Consider the following 18,630-nt stretch of genomic DNA (forward strand, 5'->3'; position numbering starts at 1 on the left):
CCTGGCCCTGCACAGGAGACGGCGCAGACTGCGGGGGCCAGGAACTGCGGGGGAGAGGATGCAGGGAACCCCTTGAGGGCCGGGAGCCTGGAAATCTCCTTCAACATCCTCCTAACCGTCTCCATCATGGTGCTTAGGCGAACGGCTTCTGCAGGTCATCCGAGCCATCCCCCTGTATCTGGCCAGGCCTGTCCCCTCCCTGTCCCTACTGAGTTAGCAGTGCTGACAGCGGGGTGGGGGTGGGGGGCGACCCTGGGTGTTGGAGGGACGGCTCTGATCGAGGTCTACAGGGAGTGCTTTGCTGCCTGGCCTAAGGGTGTGGCCCAGGAGGACCCCCTGTGGATAATTGCTGGGGGAGGGGAAGCGCGCCAGAAGGGCGATATGGCTGGGTGGTCTCTCTCTTCCCCACTAGAAACTGGAGGCCTAGTGGCCACCACGACCTGTACCATCCATTCCCCGCCCCCCCCCCACCTCCATCCCCGCAGGCGCAGAGTTGCTGCCGGCCCCTCCACAGGTGTCTCTTCCAAGCCGCACCCTCCCCCGCGGCCTACCCCCCCCCCGCACCCAATCCCCCTCCCCCCACCCAGTCAGGGTAGGACGAGCGGAAGGGAGACGGCCTGGGGAGGGGGGTCCGGGGGGTGGATGCGTCTGTGTGTCACGGGGGAGGGAGGAGAAAAGGGAGGGGAGAGCCGGGGAGCGAGGGAGAGAGAGCGCGCGGAGAGCGAGGAGGGCGGGCGGGAGGCGGATCCTCCTACCTGGGGCGCGCTCGCTCGCTCGCTGCTCGCTTGCCGGGGCCGCGAGTCACCTGGGGAGGCCGACAAGTGCGGACACATTGGCCGCCGCGGCGCTCGGCGAGGCGCGCACGGCCCCAGGCGGCTGCGCCCAGTGGAGGCAGCGCCCGCCCGGCCGCCGCGCTTGGGCCCGGGCTCCTGCCGGCGCTCCTGGGGCCCCACGGTCTCTCAACCTTGCTTCGAGGTTGCGGCCCCCAGTCCAGGTCACTCCCCCAGGCGCACGCGGCGTCGTCGGCGCCCCGGGCTCACCATGGTGGCAACGCGCGCCGAGTGCCCGCGCGTCGCCAGCCGCCCGAGCCGCAGCGCGGGCTGAGAGCAGTCCGCTGAGGCCCCCCGCCCCTGCCTGTTCCCCGCTCGGCCCGCGCGTCCCCTCCGGCCGCCGCTGTCTATGGCGCAGCCCCCCTCCCTGGATCATGCACAGAAACTTTCGCAAGTGGATTTTTTACGTGTTTCTCTGCTTTGGCGTCCTCTACGTGAAGCTCGGGTGAGTATCCCCGTGGGCACGGGCCGCCGCCGGGGGTCGGGGCCGCCAGCAGAAGCCGCCTCCAGGGGGTCTCCGCGGGGGCAGGGGACCGGAGGAGGCCATGGGCAGCTTTCGGGGATCCGGGGCTGGCCTGTGTGTTGGACCCGCGCCTAAACCGGGCAAAGACGCAGCCGAGCCCCTGAGCCGCGGGTTCTCCCGAGGGGCGTCCAGCCCAGGGCTAGAGGAAGGAGTCGGGTGCGCAGGCGGCCGCAGGCAGGCTCTCGGGTAGCGGTGAGCGTGCCCGGCGCGTACTTTCACCTGTTTGGGCTCCAGGCCCCGGGGGTGGGACGCGCCTTCCCTCCCCCGGGCTGCGCTGGGCGCTGAGCCCGGCCTGAGCGCTAGCCGCCTGGAGGGCGCGCCGGGGCGGGGGGCGGGGGGCGTCCGGCGGCCAGGGAGGCCTGGGCGGGCGGGGGGCGCGCACCCCGACCGCGAGCGCGCAGGCCGGGGCTCCCGCCACGGCCCTTCGTCTCTATCCATCACCCGGACGTGTTGAAATTACCTTGACAACTCGTCCGGCTGGCTCGGGATGGGCTGCGCGGCCGGCCCGGCCGCCTCGGGCTCGGTCCGGGCCTCGCGCCCCCACCCTCCCGGGGCCCTCGGCCCGGCCCCCTATCGCCGCGCTCCCCCTGGCGCGGCCCGGCGGGCGGGCGCCCGGCGGGCCGCGCTCGCAGCCGTAGCTGCTCCGAGTCGTATTTCCACATTCCTGAACCCAGCCGAGTCCTTACCTGTTGAGCTGCGATCTCCTTTAGACAGAATCTGTCTCGGCCTCGCTCGAAGTGGGGGGGCGGGGGCGGGCCGCGGTGTGACCGTGAAGGGGTGCGGTGCGCCTGGTCGGGGGCGCCCATGGCCCCCGACCTCACCGCACTCTGCGCCCCTACTGTGCGCTGCCAGCGCGGGAGGCAGGCGAGTCCCTGCCCCGGGCAAAGCCTGCGAGAACAGCCCAGCGGGATTGCCCGGCCAGGTGCCGCCTGGGGAGACGCGGCTTTCCCGGGCGGAAAGGTGGAAGCTCCACTTGAGAATCATTTCGTCCATCCCCCCTCCGCCATTTTACAGATGGAGAAACTGAGGCCGGTGGCTGCAGAGGCAGGGCTGGAAGGCCCCTGTCCCAGTCTCAGTTCTGCAGGCCGGGCTGGTTGTCTGCGGTTGCTGGTGGCTCTGTTTATTGTGGGTCTGTGTGTAGGCTGTGTCCCTGGGTGTTTGTTTATGGGAGAGGATGCGTGCATCCAGTCTGCTGGGGGCGGGGTGGGGAGGGAGGCAACTGCTTTGTGAACTCTCTGGCAGCCCCTGCAATTACTCCTACTGTGCCCCCCAAAGTAATGGGCACCCCCTAATGAGGCTTTCTCTGTTGTCTGGTTCTCAGTACTGAGGCCTTGTCCCCTCCTGGCCCTTACTCTTCCCGTTTTAAGCATTAGGACACCCAGAAAGGGAGGCCAAGTCACTTTTCCACAGAAGTAAGTGGCGGAGCTGGGACTGGAGTTGGCTCTGACCTCCACCAGTGACCACTCTTCCCAGCACCATCTGAAAGCAGCCACCCTCTCCCACGCCCAGCTTGCAGGAAGAGCTCTATGAACCACCCTCACCCCCCACCACCGCGCAGCACAAGGACCTGAAGCTGGTGCCTCACCCAGGCTCCTAGGGCTGATTCCAGGGCTTGGAGGTTGACGTGACTGTGGGCAGTACCCCCACCCCCCCATGAGCCTCCCATTCCCCTCTGTAAATGGGACTGCTGCTCTGGCCATCCTGAGAAGGACGGTGGCCAGTGCCTGAGTAGGAAGAGCCCAGGGAGGGGGACAGTCTGTGTGTCCGGGCATCTGTGCCAGCCTCTCGGAATGCATGAGAGCCAGGCAGTGCCTTGGCTCTGCCCTCCGCCTCCACCAACGAGCCCGGAGGGGGTACTCCTCCCCGTGGGGTACCCCATAGAGTGCATACTCTCTCACTCCTGGGGAGAGAGGAGAAAACGAGGTCTCCACAAACACCCCTGTGGAACCACATCCAGGTAACCTGAGAACCACTATGGGATCTGCTAAGGGGAGGGGGCTCAGCCCCTGCCCACCCCTGTGGGAGTGAAGGTGCCTGCTTTCTTTGCAAGCCATCTTGGCTGTCCAAGGTGGGGAGGAGGGGGCAGCGGGGCCCAGATGTGACCCAAGGGGTTAAATGACCTGGGAGTCCAGTACATTGAGGATGAGGGGCGGGTGGTCAGGCCTCCTCTCCTCACTAGGTCGCCTCAGGTGAACTCTTTGACCTCCAAGCCCACTGTCCTTCATGGGAAAAATGGGGTGACAGTAGCACCTCTTTCACTGGGTACTGTGAAGGTTAGTCCTGGGGGCCTTTGCTCTGGGGTTGGAGAGGGGGTCCCAATAAACACCTGTGCGCACCAGTCAAGCCTTTCTTATTGTTAATGACCATGATACAGAGGCTGCAGGCACCCTGGAGCCGCCCTCAGACAGTGTATTCTGGGGCCTCAGAATTGGAGGAGCTGGGATTTCAGGGCCACCAAAGTCCCGGCCAAATACCAGAAATTGTGTGTTTCATGATCACAGCCTGCCAGCCCACACCGGGGCACATGCCGACCCCCCCACACGTGCCCCTCAGCCAGTGCAGATGTGCAGCCCCTGGGGGACCTCCCAGACCAGCAGGAATGGAGAACTCGGCTCTCCACAATGCTTATAGTGATTGGGGCCCCCAAACCAGATGTGTCTTGGATTTTCAGCAATTTTTAAAACAAATTTCTTTGGGGAATCACAGCGCCTCCCTTGGGGAGTGAGCAACCTCTGAGCTCCTGCCCTGGAGGAGGCTGAGCCAGGCCCTAGAGGAGCCGTCTGGAGTCTGGGCACACTTTACCCCCTGGAACGGGGGTCATGAAGTCCCAGGACCAGACCTGCTCCATGCCTGCCTCCTGCTCTTGCAGCCAGGAGAGGTAGAGGGGCCTGAGAGCCCTGGACCCCAAGGAATGAAGGGGTGAAGCAGCCCCTCCTCCTGGAGCTAGCTCTTCACACCAGGTCTAGAAGCCAGGAAATCCACTCCTCCTGGGTCCACTAGTCATATTGCATGGACCTCTCTCTTTACTTATCATCTTTCCTGCTTTGTGCCTTTGCCCCAGCTTAACGGGTCTACACTGCATCTACAGGGACATTCATGTGTAGCCGGGCTTGGCAGACAATAGGAGGTGGGACTTAAAACCTGTGTTTCTGGGCTTAAAAAAAAAGTCACTGGAAGAAGGATTGTTCAGAAGTGTGTCCTTGTGGATCTGCTCCTTCCCACACTTATCCCAACCAAGCCCACAAAGGAGAGCAAAAGTAGTGAGGTGGGGAAGCCAGAGTTGGGGGCTTCTGTGCACCTGTTAGGGGTACGTTCCCCGTCATCAGCCCCTCCAAAGAGACTCAGGCAAGACCCTGCAGAGACACCAGTGCGCATGTGCACAGGTGAGCCCTGCCAGGCTGGGGCCTGGTTGGCCATAGTAGTGAGTGCATGCGACCCACGGCCAGCCTCACCAAACCAGGGACACGCAGGTAGAGGTGCAGCACACACAATGCATCTGTGCGCACACACCTGCGCCCTCACAGACGCACCCACGCTCCCGCAGGCACACACAGGCACATGCAGGCACATGCATGCACACAAGAGCACACATTGCCGAGCACAGCCCCCAAGAGGAGCGCACGCCCCCGCATGGTTATCCCGTGGTGCTCCCCCCAGGTGCACCCTCCAGAGCAGGCCGGAACTGTGTGACTCGCTGAAGTTGCGGGAAGGGGTCCGAGCCAAGACGGTTTGGGCAAGCCCTGGGGGCGGCTCCCGCAGCGCGCTCGGGTCAGCCTCCCCTTTAAAAAACCCGCCCGCGGAGGAGGCGGATGTAGGGGCGGCCCGGCCAATGGCAGCTGCGCGCCTGGGGAGACTTGGAGATGTGAGCCAGAGCGAGTGACAGAGCCGGTTCCGACGGACGGAGGGCCAGACGGCAGTTGAGGCGTACGCGCTGCCCCCTGCCCACCCTCCTACCCCGCGCCCCGCCCCGCCCTTCAGCCCCAGCGAGATGCGCGGCCCTGGCGGCGGGGCACCGGCGACCGCAGCGCCGGGACCCGCGCGACCAGGTTCCTAGCATCGGTGCCGCCGCCCTGCCTCAGGGAGGGCCGCGGAGACCCCGGCTTCGCTGGCTCGGGCACCCTGCCCGCCGGGCCTGCTCAGCCCCGCCAGGAGCGCGGGCCCACCATGCTCCTGCTGTCGCCGCGCAGCGCGCTCCTCTCCGTCTATTGCCCGCAGATCTTCCTCGTCTTGTCCAGCGGCAGCTACCTGTGAGTGCCGCGGGCCGCACGCGGGGTGGGCGGGCGGGGGGCCCCGCCTCAGCCTTCAGGGCAGGAGCCGGGCGGGCTGGGGACTCGGCGGTGAGGTCTCCGGGCGGGGCGCCGGGTGCCTGGCGCGCGCGCGGGAGTCGGGGTGCTTTGGGGCGCCTCACCGGCCCAAGCCGCCGAGGTGGAGGATGTGGGAGCGGGGCAGTTTCGGCAGTGACAAGTTCCGGCTGTGGGGCCCGTGAAAAGGTGGCTCGCAAGAGGCCTCACTGCCCCCTGAAGACGAGGCTGCGCGCACCGAGCGCAAAGGCCGGAGGGCGCGCGGGCTGTGCGGAGATTCCCTGCGCGTCCCAGCCGAGTGCTGGACCAGCGGGATCCCCCTTCCTATATAAATCCACACGGCCCGCACGGCCGTACCGCATTCGAGAGAGCTGCACGCACGTAGCAACCGCCCCGCATACACACTGGCACACACGTGCACGCCGCGCCCCACCAGACAGCGGCCAAGCTCCCCTGCGAGGTCGCTGCGGCTCCTAGCGCTTTCCCGCCGCTCTGGGCCGCCTGACTCGTACGGGGGCCGACTCCTCACCTGGGGCCGAGGGGGAGCGTCGTGCGCGCGGGCTGCCAGCGGAGGTGCGCCTGGGTGTGATGGCCAAGGCGGCGCGCGAGCGTGGGCGCGCGGGTGCGTCCGGCCCAGCAGTGCCCGCGAGGCTCCGGGCAGCTCCAGGCAGGGCCCGGCCGGGCCCAGTGAGCTGAGGGGGTGCTTCGGCGCAGTGGTGGCTTCGCCGGATTCCTAATGGGACGCATATGCTCTGGCCTCTGATTTAAAAAGAAGTTTGATTTATGGAACCGCCGTTTGGGGGAATTTAAGCTGGATGCTACTGATTAAACCTCAGAGCTAGCTCTCCCTCCCCTTTTTTCCTCCCCTCCCCCTCCCCCTCCTTTACACGCGGGCCACGTCCGGGGTCGCCTAACGCGGCCAGAGGGGGCAGCCGCTGCCTTCCCGCTCCCTGCGCCACCTCCTCCCCCTGCACGGCCGTGGTCCTAATAAATCGCCGCTCCCCCACCCCCATTTAATAGAGACGCAGCCAATTTCTTCTCCAGCTCCTAGGAAATTACTATCCTACCAGTTTTCCTTCTATAAATAGTCGCGCATCTTGAAACAAAAGTTCGCAACCACAGCCAGATGCTGCGAGGCCCGCGGTTTCCCGGGCTGTGGGACATAATTACAAGGTCCGGGCGCAGAGAGCGCTCCAGGCCCGGCGGGCAGCCCCGGCTGCAGAGGCATCGCCTGGGGTGGGGGGGGAGGCAGGCTGCCCCGGGCAGGGAGCGAGCGGGGCGGGTGGGCACCGCCTGATCACTGGGGACTCAGGCTAGGAAAGACAGTCCTGTTTATGGCGTCCTTCCCGGGAAATGGATCAGCCCGGGATTCCTTGGAGTCCCAGCTTCAGGTTCTCAGAGGTCGGAGGTGTAGGTCCTGAGCCTCCCCCTGCCCAGAATCTCAGTCTTAAGCCTTGCTAGAGAATCCGCAGCTACTCTGCTTAAGAAATCATTTTTGGAGCCAGCTGGCTGAGGTTTGGAGTTAATGGGGAGGTGTCCAGGGGTGGGAAACCTGGAGTCCTGGGGGTGGTGGCTTGGAGTGAGAATCTGTGGGAGGGAGGTGGGCAAGGGGCTCAGGAGCTGATGAGAACGGGGAGCCAAGGCAGCAGTTGAGGGGTTCTGGGGCAGGTGGTGGCCAGTATACCTCTGTAGACCCCAAGTTTTCCTTTTGGGTTGGTCCCCCAAATCTGGGCCTGCAGTGACTACCATCTGTGCCCACACAGGCTCACTCTCCGCAAGTGTGCACTGCCAGCTTTGTTGGCAGAATTCTCCCAAGGCAAGTTTTCCCAAAGTTCCTGGGCCAGTACTGGGGTCCAGAGTGGGTGGTAGGGGCATAAGTCAGACTCTGCCTCCTGCCCTGCCTTCAGCAACCCCACTCTCCAGGCAGCCCAGCCTAACCTGCAGCCCCAGGGGGAAGAAAGTGCTGATGCCAGCCTTCCCCGAACAGAGATGAACTCAGACGTTCCCAAGGGCAAGAGAGGGAGGCCCCAGGCGTCTCTGGGTCTTCCCTGCCCTGTTTGGGTGGGCCTAAGCCGGATGTGTAAATGCCATGGGTGGGAGTGGGGCCCAGGTGATGCGAATGAAAGCATGCATGGTGAGAAGACCCTCTCTGTCAGCTGAGCTGAATGAAGCCTGAAAGCAGGTGAGGCTGCCACTGCAAAAGTTCTTTGAGAACTGCGGGGGGTGGGAGGGGGTCAATGGTAAGCCCACCTCAGTACTGCAGGAATGCTTAAGAAGGTCTGCCCTGCGGGATCTGAGGATGCCTGGGGCAGGAGGGGCCCTGGGTGGAGGCTTATTTCTGCTCCAGAGAACTTTCCAGAAGGCATCCCATTGCTGGGATCACAGACACTGGCGGGCAGTTGATCCTGCCCCTTTCATCTGGGCTGCTCTCCCAGCTCGCTGTCCTGCGCTGTGGTCCGTGCACAGCGAATCCCAGATGCATGCCTGCCTGGGCCCCTGCCACTGATTGGGTCCGACGGGTGTGCTGGCCTGGAAGGGCCCTGAGCCCCTGTCTGATGCTGAGCTTGGCCAGCTGAGCTTGTGCGAGGCAGCTCTGGCCAGCCATACCCTCCTCTGTGCGTCTGTTGTCAAAGCAGAAGCTCCCAGGGCCAGCGGGGGTCAGTGAAGGCCCAAGGGAGGGCAGGTAGGGGGCTGTAGGCCAAGAGGAGGGCCTGCAGTGCCAGGTCAGCTGGTATGGGGGCCTGGCCGAGGCCTTGTGCCAGGACCAGGCTGGCCTCCTGTCCTGGGCAGGTCCCTTCCGGTCTTGGCCTCCCTCTCCCAGATGTGGGGGTTGGCTTCAATGATCCCCCCAGGTCTTCCGGTACGAGCCTCTCATGGTGACCGCTCGCTCTGGGGAGCTGAGTGAGTCATGGGTGACAGGGCGGTTACTCACCCACCACCTGGCTGTGGGGGGTGGGGGGCACTCACCACTGCCCAGCCCAGGCTGGGCCTCTTCCCGGCTTCACCGCTGTGGCTTTATTGGTGGTGTCCACCGCAGCCCCATAAGCTCTGTGGGCATGACTCGAGAGGTTGGGGGGGATGCTGAATCAGGCCTACTCCTGTGGCATCAGAGCCTGGTGGGGGCAGAATGGGGCCACCAGTTCAGTCATGGACAGGTTGCCCTTGGGAGGAACAGTTCCCAGCCTGGAGGGCTGTGTCTGTCGGGATGTGGAAGGAGCTCTGCTGTGTGGCCTGGAGCAGGTCCACGAGCCTCTCTGGGCCTGTCTCCTCTTCCATCACTTGGGATAGAGAGCCTTCCTTTGTAGGCTCAGGTCAGGCCCATATGCCCTCAGGATCTGAAAGCGTGCAGCTCTGGAGATGGGTAGGGGTGCACACAGTGGGTTTAGATTCAGGGGACCTGACAAACTCCCAGCACCCAAAGGACCCCCAGCTCAAGATGTACAAATCACAGAGGACTCCAAGAAATCACTGATGGCTGGGTGAGGCTCGTAAACCACTAGTTAAAAGGGGGACTGGTGCATTCTGGAAAGGACTCCTTTTGACACTGTATGTGGGGAGGGAGGACTGGCATGGAAGGGGGGAGTCCTCAAAGGCTTCCTCTGGGGCCACAGTGGGCACTGCAGCTATGTGTGGAAGCCTGCAGGAGAATGGCCCATTTTCTAACCAGGTTTTCCTTGAGTCCTCATGAGGCCCCAGGTCCAGGGTTCCCATCCCCACTCCTCCTTTTACTGCTTGGGTGTATCCTGTAACCTCAGCAGTGTCCTCTGTACAGAGGGGGCCACCGGAATTCAAATCTGCTAGAGTGAGTGTGAGAATTCAACAAGCAAGTGCAGAGACGTGCTCAGCTGGGTTCCTGGTAAGTGTTCAGGAGATGGGTCATTCTCAGCTGTTAGGAGCAGGGAAGCTGGCCACCAGCGACACAGAGGGAGGCCCGCTGGCTGTGTTTGTTCAGGGGAGAGTGATAAACTCTCTAGGGATTTCATAGGGCTTCTCGGTGGAGGTGATACCTAGACGGGGTTTTGAACGATGGGTAGGAGTGGCCCAGACTAAACAGGAGCACGAGAGAGAATCCTAAAAGGAACAAGACTCATTGTCAAACCCATTCATCCAGGGCTCCAGTGGAGGGAGCCTCACAGCATCTTGCTGAGGTGGGCAGACCGAACACCAGAGTCCAGCAGAGAGGGCCTATGCTGAGGTCACCCAGAGCCCAGGGTACGAGCCCTCTGGCTCTGGAGCCAGCTCCACCACCACCTCAGAGAGGAAGTGCTCCCTATGATGATCCCACGGGGAGAGGAGTTCCAGGGTGGTGCAGGCAGCAGGTGGAGGTGCCCTGAGGGAGGAGATCACCACTGAGGGAGATGGCTTTTGAAGCCCTGACTGCACATTGTTTCTGCATTTTGCTCCCCTGGGGACATGGTGGACATAGGCCTAGCAAGTCACACCCCCTGCTCCTGACCCCTCCACCCCCAACATGTCCCCCAGAGCCTCATGCAGCCTGTGGGAGCCCAGACCCCAGCTGGGATCTGGACCAACGCTCTGAGTAGATGCTGAGGGTGATGACGGGAGGGGATAGGATGGGATAGAGGTCTTGAGTGGGACCCCAGACCCTCTGTCAGCTCAGGATTGAAATGTACCCAGACAGGGCCACTTCGTGCGGCCTGTGGCCGGACCCCTAATCTCTCAGGACCTCTCTCCCCTGGGGCAGTGAGAGGGGCTTCAGCTGGCTCCCCTGAGGCCTCCATTTTTCATGGCCCTGGGTCCAGCTTAGATAGGGCTCAGCCCCCCTCCCCACTACCCCAGCAAGGGGATAGGAGGCTGGGCGTCCTCCCTTGTCAGATGAAACCCCGGCCCAGGGCTCCCTCAGCCTGATGAAAGGGTCATTGTGTGGCGCAGGCCGCCCGCTGGCCAAGGACAAAACCACCGTTTGTCCTCTTTTCCTGGCGCGGGGATGGGGCCTCCCCTCAGGCTGGCCGAAGGGGTGGGGGTGGGCACAGGTGCGCTCCCTCCTCCCTTTCTCCATCTTCCCCATTTCCATCCCAGAGCTGCTTCACTTGACTAGAACCCCTCTCAGTCCTGCCCCCCACCCAGGGTGACCTCACCCTCTGAGCGAGAGCCTGAGGCTTGGGCTAACCCTGATGTTGGCAGGAAGGCAGTGAGCTCTCCAGCCCTGGAGGCATGCAAGCACATGCAGGAGTGAGGGCCAGGGATGCTGGGGAGGGCCTTGCCTGGAAAGAAGCCAGCACTCAAGCCAGTCCTCTGTGCCAGCAGCCATGTGGTGTGGTTGGCCCACTCCATGGACGAGACGAGGACACTGAGGCCCTGAGAAGGTCGTCCCACGGCCTCAGCAGCACAGTGCAGCCTGGAATCCTGCCCACCAACGCCTCTCCCAGCCTCAGGCTGGAGCAGGTGGCCTCTGAGGCCCTGGGGATACCACAAAGGGCTCGGTCTGAGGCTGTGAGTGGAAGGCAGGATAGTTCTGCCATCCCCCAGTAGCCATTGCTGTACAGATCCTAAAGCCTGCCAGCCGCCCAGAATGGCACCAGGGAGGACGCCACCCTGCAGCTTTCTGGGTATCAGCCATGGTCTGGAAGAGCCTGCGTCACCATCTCCTGGCTCCCATCCCATTGACACCTGTCGTCCTCCATCACTTTCCAGATGCCCTCCCGCCCCATGGCTGTCCTGCTCCCGACCCTACTCCAAGTGCCTCCCAGACCAGAGGTATTCCTTGTGCTGAAAAGTACAGCTACTGTCCCCAGCTGGAGCTGCAAATGGGCCAAGCCCCCCGGTGGGAAGGAGCCCAGGGACAAGCGTGGTGGGCCTGAGTCTCGGCTCACCCTCCCTGTAGCAGGCGTTGGTGCTGCCAGGGTCCAGAGGGGTCCAGAGCTGAAGCAGGCCCTCGCTGTCACAGTGGCAAAACAGATTTAAAAACCTTTTGAGTGGGACTTCCTCCAGAACATAACTGCCTGCGCCCCGGAACCCCAATTGGGGGACACAGGGCTTTGCAGTCCACTTCTGGAGGACTCCGGCCCCCTGGAAAGGCCTTTTCTTACAGGACTGACATGTGCACACCAGTTGGGGTCCGATTTGACTGTTTGCTCTCTGACTGTCAGGACGGGGGCTAAACAAGGGCCACCCACATGGGAGGTGGCAAAGTAGGGTGCATGAGGGTCAGTGACGCTCTAAATCATGATCAAGGGGCCTGAGCCCAGATGTAAACCCGTGTCTGTGTAGCTCTCGGGTCCTCTCAGGGCGTCCTGCTGATGTGGGTTTCCTGCCTCCTGAAAACTTCTCCCTCTAACTCCCTGCCTGTAATCTCACATGGGTCTAGAAACCATACCTTACAGGTGGTTAGAATTGTCTGTTGACCAGGAATCATGAGGAGGTAGCCCCAGCTTGTGACCTCCATGGGGTCAGCATGTTTCGTGCCACGTGCTGTGGACTTGGGGGCCACCTGCCCCTTTTCTGGACCTTGGTTTCCCCATCTGGGTGATGAGCCAAGATGCTCTCAGGGGCCCTGCTCCCCTCCGCCCCTTCCCGCCAGCCCTCCCTACTGCCCTGAGCCTGCCCCTCACACCACAGCGTCTAGGGCAGTCCCTGGGCCAGGTGAACATGATGGGTGGTACGTGCAGGTGTAACTGGGCAATCCCTTCCCCATCATTTACACAGCGCCTGGTGCCACCCACAGCTGGAGCCCCTAACCCACCTGCAGTGAGGGTGGACCAGGGAAGACCTCTCATGGAAGGTGACCTCTGACCTGGTCCTGAAGAATGTGCTGGAGAGAAGAATGGCATTCCTGATGGAGGGACGACTGACTGTGGGCATGGGCTGGGGGAGCAGGGAGTGGCTAGTTGCTGGTTAGAGTGGGGGGGGCTGGCAGGCCGCTGCCTCAGGCCTGGGAGCCTCGGTGGGACGGTTTGAAGCAGAGCAGGACATGCAGCTTCATCCTGGGCTGAGAAAAGGCACTGGACATGAAGTGGGTGGTGGGTGGCGGGAGACGGGAGGGGGCTGCTTCTGTGGTGGCCTGAGATGGAGGGGGGCTGCGGGCAGGGGATGATTTCTCCCAGGCACAGAGCAGGAGGGGCGTATTGTCAGCACGTGGGCTCTGCAAGGCCAGGCCTGGGGTCTTGAGAGTGACTGCTACCCCCGCTCCCCGCACCCAGCACAGCAGCGGCACTTAGTGTTGGAGGGTCAGAAGCCCTCTCATCTGTCGGGCCTGGTCAGGGCCCACTGCTCAATGGTGCAGAGGCCTCCAGGCCCTGATGTGCTCGTCCCGGCGGGTGTCGGTGGGCACAGGGGTGAACTGGGCGGGGGGGCTGGATGACTTCACTGTTGGTGACAAGCGCTGGGAATTTCCAGGTGCTACTGACACCTGGACGGAGCGAGATCCGTCACCTTGCTGTCCCCATCTTCCTGGTGCCTGTCCTGTGTGCCCATCTGCCCATCAGGCCCTACCGTGGGCTGAACTGGTGGCTTGGACCAGGCCTTCGTCACTGCCCAGCAGGGTCACCACTCCCCTTGGGGGCGCTGTCTTGGGCATGGAGCATGGTGTTTGGCATGCCTAGATTCCCAGGGTGACCTTCCTGAGCCTTGGGCCCATGAAGTAGGCTGGGGTGCCGGGCAGCCAGTTCGGGGAAGGTGCCCAAAGAATGTGCCTTGGGTGGGAGGTGGCAGGGGCAGAGCCCAGGGCTGGCTGGGCAGGCTGGTGGAACGGGAGCACTGCACAGGAATCAGCAGCCTTGGCTCTGGTCGGTCATCCTGTCCCCAGCAGGTCAGAACACACAGGGCCTCTGGGCTCATCACACAGGGGATGGGGACCCCACAGACACTGGCTCTGGAAATGCCAGAAGGGGGCTGTAGTCAGTTGGCCTCTTGGGGTGAGTGCTGGGCTGAGGGCTGTGAGCTGTCCAAGAGCTCCCACCTCTCTTCTCTCTCATTCCCCACCTGCCAGCTGCGTGACTGGACAGGGTTTTACTGTAGTCCGTGGCCCCTAGAGGTATGTGGCGGGTAGATACCCCAGCCCCATGCTCCCTTATTCCCTTGACAATGCAGTGAGCTGAGGCAGGGTGTGAGGTGTGATGATTCCATCTGCTAGGGAAGCTCTCCTCTTGGTCTAGCTCCCGCCCCAGGAGTGGGCATTGCAGGGGGACTCCGGGGACCCCCAGGGGCCAGCTGCCACATGCTTGTTGCCAGCCCCTCCCAGAGAGGTGCGAAGAGCCAGGGTTTGCAGCCAAGTCTGAGTGTGAGCCCAGAGCGACCCCTGGCTCTCCCTGGCTGCCTCCCTTCCAGGGTGGAGATTCCTTCAGGGGGAGGAGGAGGGAGGAGGGCAGCTGGCAGTGGAAGAATGCTGAGGAAACAGACGGGGCCTGGGCAGAGCTCGGAAGTGGGGAGAAAGACCCAGGGCCTGGTCCTGCTCTTGGCTCTGACACTGAGCCCTTGCCACGTGGTTGTGTGGCCTTGGATGAGATACTGCCCCTCTCCTCCTACTGGGGTCTGACACAGAAGTCAGGAGCCATGCTCAGGTCCCCAGGCCACCTCAGGTAAGGCCCTGGGGCCCCTGAGCCAGGCAGGTGTTCTGAAGATGCTGGGCCCAGCAAGCACTCACCACGCAGCTCACTGCATTGTCAAGGTCACTGCTGCTAGGATGCCTGCCGAGGGGCGGAGCGGGCTGCCCCTGGGGTAGTGAGCACCCTGTCTCTCAAGGCATCTGAGCTGAGGCAGTTGGCTGGGAGGTCCTAGTGGCCCAGAAATTCTCAGAAGAAGAAGCCCAGGGTGGGGAGGGAGCTGCACCCAGAGTAGGTTCCCACCTTTGGTGAGAGCAGAGGGCAGGACCAGACAACTGGGGGGAAGCCAAGATGGGGCTAGGCCTTGGCTTGGGCTCATACTCAGATGCTGCATGGCCCAGACAGGCCACCCTCATCTCGTCCTGGAAGGGGAACCCTCCAGGACACTGGTCTGAGTTTCAGTCCCAGGGCCGAGTTTGGCTCCACCTGCACTCTGCACAGAAATGACTGCTCACAGTCCATTGCCCACAGGGGTTTGGCCCGAACCTGCTCAAACTACATCCAAAGGAGTCAGGAAGGCCGAAGCCTGGCCGATGCATAAGGTGCCCAGACTCCCAGCCTGGCCATAGGCCAGCAGGTCCTGCCAGCTTCCTCCCACCTGTTCCGCCCGCCTGTTCGTCCATTCATCTGTCCTGAGGTTTCAGGTTGACATCCTGGTTACCCAGGCCTGCAAGGCGCCCACCCCGTGCCTAACAGATCTGGGGCATCAGGGTCAAGACCAGGGCTGGGGTCTCATTCCTGCTTGGGCTTCAGCTTGTGCTGCTGCCTCAGGTACTGTGGCACCTCTGGGCCACATCTGAGTCCCCATCTGTACCATGGGAAATCAGGAGAAAGGTCAGGGATAAGGCCTGGGGAAGGTCCAGGGCACAGCAAGAGGTTCAGGAAGTGTGGCCATGGCCTGGCTAGACAGGCGTTGCTGAATCTCAGCCCCCAGTGGCCTCTTCAGGAGACTGGCATAGATGTGGCTTATGCCAGGAGGGAGGGAGGACAGAGGAGAAACTCTTAGAGGAAGAGGTACCAAGCGGTCTTGCCTGGCTGGTGGACAGGGCAGGGTGCCAGGGGAGGGAGAATTACTGGTCCAGTGTGGCCTGAACCCAGGCGCGTCTTGATGGGGTCTGGACGCCCAGCAGAGGTCTGGAAGTTTCTGAGGTCAGAGGTGAATGTCTTGGGGTCACAGTGACTGGTGAGGTTCTGATTTCACAGATTTAGCAGGTGCAGGGACTGGAGGGTCCCCTTAGCCATGACCTCCCTGTGGCCCCGTGGCTGTGAGCTCCCTGTGCCAGCTCAAGGGAGCAGAGGGCCCCCTTTGTGCTTACCCACCTCCAGTCATCTTGGTCTCGCCCAAGACCCCCTGCTCACTGCCTGCTTTCTCCCAGGCTGCCTGGTTTCTCTCCAGGGTGGGGTCCCAGGATGCCAGGCTAGGAATGCCAGCTATGTGGGGAGGGCGGGCTGGCGGCTGCCCGCCGGGGGCGCGAGGGAGCAGGCGGACGCTCCGCTCTCTTCCCCGGGAACACTGCGGGCAGCAAGCTGAGCCAAGCAGTGGCCTGGAAAAACTGCAGCAGGCAGGCCCCACAGTGCAGGGAGCCAGCCTGCAGGAGACTGCAAGCAGGGGCTGTTCTCCCCATTGGACAGATGGGCAAACTGAGGCTCAGAGGGGCCACGGAGAGTCAGCACCAGAGTAGAAATCAAACACAGGACCCCAAACCCAGAGAACTCTCTTTAGGACAGTTACAGGTACTTAGATTGTGGCATCAGCCTCTCACTACGCAGATGGGAAAATGAGGCATGGGCGGGGCAGAGAGGGGCAAGGGGGGGCCTCATTGCCCATCAGGGCCCTCCCCACTCCCAGGCCTCTCTATTCCTCCTCTTGGGACACTGTCATCCCTGCCCACCCATTATGAGCCCCCCTTCTGGGTGCTCTCTCAAAGCCTCAGTTTCCTCACCTGTGAAGTCGGGCTGCTGAGGCACGCAGCCTGAAGGGCCACTATGGGGAAGAGGTAGGACATGGTGGGGATGCTGCTGAGGAAGGTGGTCTTTCTGGCCTGTCCCTCCCCCCAAAGTGCAGGTGAGGGGACAGGTCAGGCCTTTGGGCTGTGATCCTGCCTGCCCTCTGCACCCTGCCCTTCCAACACCACTCTGTTGGGTCCAGGCTCTTCCCTCCCAGGCCAGTAGAGGGAGAAGCCATTTGCCCAAAGAGGCCTGATTGTCCCCTATTTTCAGATGAGAAAACTGGGGTAGCCTTGTGGTGACCTTTCTGGTCTGGGGATGTCCCCAAGGCCCATGCGCCCCACCGAGCTGGGCCCAGAACTCCGGCAGGGGAAAGCGAAGAACAGATTCACGGAAGACCAGAGGAAGGACAGGTGGCCTGACCTGAGTGCCACCGGGCCCTTGCACCAGCTGCGTCCAGTTCTGTTCCCATCTATCCTTTTCCATTCCACAGAGGAGGCTTTCGGGGACCCATCTGGCACTAAGCTCTGGCACTGTGACAGTGGTTTGGGGGCTCTGCAGAGTGACCCCAGACCTAGAAGACATTCTTATCCTTACTTGACAAGCAGGAATATTGAGGCAGTCATTAGCCCCCCACCTCACATGCTGCCCCACAGGAGCCTGCTGGGCTGCAGAGACACCCCTGCTCACCTGAGGGAGAGGCTGGCGGGATGTGGCCTTGGGTGGGCGTGAGGGCCAGGTGCCTCCCTCTCAGGTATTTGCCAAGTTACTTCCTGGACAAGTGGACCCAGGCTCGCCTCCTGGGCTGATCGCAGATAATTAGAACATTCTTCAAATATTTTGCCGGAGGATGCCCAAGAAGGAAGAATTACAAAGCGCCCCGGGCCAGCAGTGTGGGCTGGAGGAGTGCTGGGCTGCTGGGCAGCTGGAGCTGGGGCCAGGGACGGGCGGACGGAGGCTGGGGATGGCCCAGCTTGGCCAGCTTGGCCAGCTTGGCCGCGCCTCCCAGGGAGCTGGGGCGGGGGCTCATAGCTAAGGGTAGCTCAGGGCCCAGTGGGCTGCTGGGCAGTGCTGGGGATCCCCATCCCGGGGAACCAGTAACAGGTGGGGTGCACGGGTCCTGCCACAAATGGCATTAGGAAAAGCTTGAGGGGTTCCAGCACAGAGTTCTGGCTCCCTGGGGCCTTCTGAGCGAGGGTCTGTGCAGTGAGGAGAGGAGTGGTTGGGGAGGAGGGCACGTCTCTGGAAGGTAGACCCTGGGGCAAAAGTGTAGAGACAGAACCCAGAGTGCTGTGGGGTAGGAGGGAGCCATAAGGAATGTGCCTGTGGCCATCACAACTGACACTGACTGCTCAGGACTGGGAGGCCTGGCTCAGGCCCTGAGGCCACCGTCCTGCTGGTGTTGGGAGGAGCAGGCGGGGGTGGGTGGGCAGGGTGGCCCCAGAGGGCTGCCTTCTCAAGAGTGGTAGTGCCACCTGCAGAGTGAGAAGGCGGGCAGGGGCTAGATTTCTCCCCTGAGGGCTGCCCTGGTCCTGGCCTGGGGAACACTTCCGGGATCCTGTGGTTGGTTTGGGGCAGGGGCTGCACGATGCAGAAACCTGATGGTGGGGGATGGGTTGCATTAGAGTTGGTGCTCAGTCCAGGGAGAGGACTCGGAGCGGGAGCTGGGGCCAGGTGGGTGGGGGTCCCTGGCAAGGTGGGACCACATGCTGCGCACTGGGACATCTCTCTCCTGGGCTATGGTTTGTGGGGCAGCTGTTGGGGAATTCATAGGAAAAAGGAGATCCTGCCGCCTCCTTGCCATACACAGCCAGCCACATCTATGGCAGTAGTTTGAAGGCCCTGGGGACAGATCAGAGGGTGTGAGGCTTCCCTTGGGTCTGACAGGCTGTTTTGTCACATGGTCCTGGGCTGGCAATGACACCACTTCTCTCCGGCTTTTTAAACAGAAAGACAACTTGTCCTGTCACTGGCAATGCTGGGGATCGATGCCCTATGGAGGGCCCTTTGGGGTGGCTTTGTCTCTACAATCCTGTCACCTACCCACCTCCCTTGACTTGAAGTGCTGGGCCTTCATAGGGAAGGCTGACATTTTCTCAACCATGTGTAAAGTGGGAATACAGCTGTTTTTTATTGACCAGTAACAGTCTAAGTGAAAATGAGGTGTGCTATGAGCACCCCCAGCTGCCTGCCTAGCCCCCCAGCCTCACTGAGGATGTCCCAGCTTCATGGTCCTGCTCTCTGCACGAGCTGGGGTCCCTGTCCCTGGAAGGGCCCCCCACAGATGTGTCTGAGCTGTGTCCACCCTTTCCACTCATTGGCTTATCTGTCCGTCATTCTTTCAGTTCCACGATGACCCCACAACAGGCACAGTGCAGAATAGGACAGGGCCCCTGTCATCCTGGAGCCAGCAGCGGGACCTAGGGGGTCCTGTTTGGGGAGAGACCATAACTCAGCTCCTGGTCTGA

At 62.4% G+C, this 18,630-nt stretch overlaps 1 protein-coding gene across 4 annotated transcripts in view; it reads left to right on the forward strand.

The window, feature by feature from the left end:
• Positions 1-716: 716 nt before the first annotated feature.
• Positions 717-18,630, forward strand: part of WNT7B (Wnt family member 7B) — a 50,115-nt gene continuing 32,201 nt past the window's right edge. Inside the window, exon 1 of one of the 4 annotated variants that reach the window (XM_081059007.1) lies at positions 717-1,275. In XM_081059007.1, the coding sequence (XP_080915133.1) occupies positions 1,205-1,275 (71 nt within the window). In that variant the 5' untranslated portion in view covers positions 717-1,204. Of the gene's footprint in view, positions 1,276-5,246; positions 5,601-7,061; positions 7,169-7,709; positions 7,837-18,630 lie in introns of those variants that run through there. The other 3 variants (XM_081059006.1, XM_081059009.1, XM_081059008.1) reach the window with 3 other exon arrangements.

Source organism: Rhinolophus hipposideros (genome assembly GCF_964194185.1).
Source record: "Rhinolophus hipposideros genome assembly, chromosome: 9".
NCBI classification, from domain to species: domain Eukaryota; kingdom Metazoa; phylum Chordata; class Mammalia; order Chiroptera; family Rhinolophidae; genus Rhinolophus; species Rhinolophus hipposideros.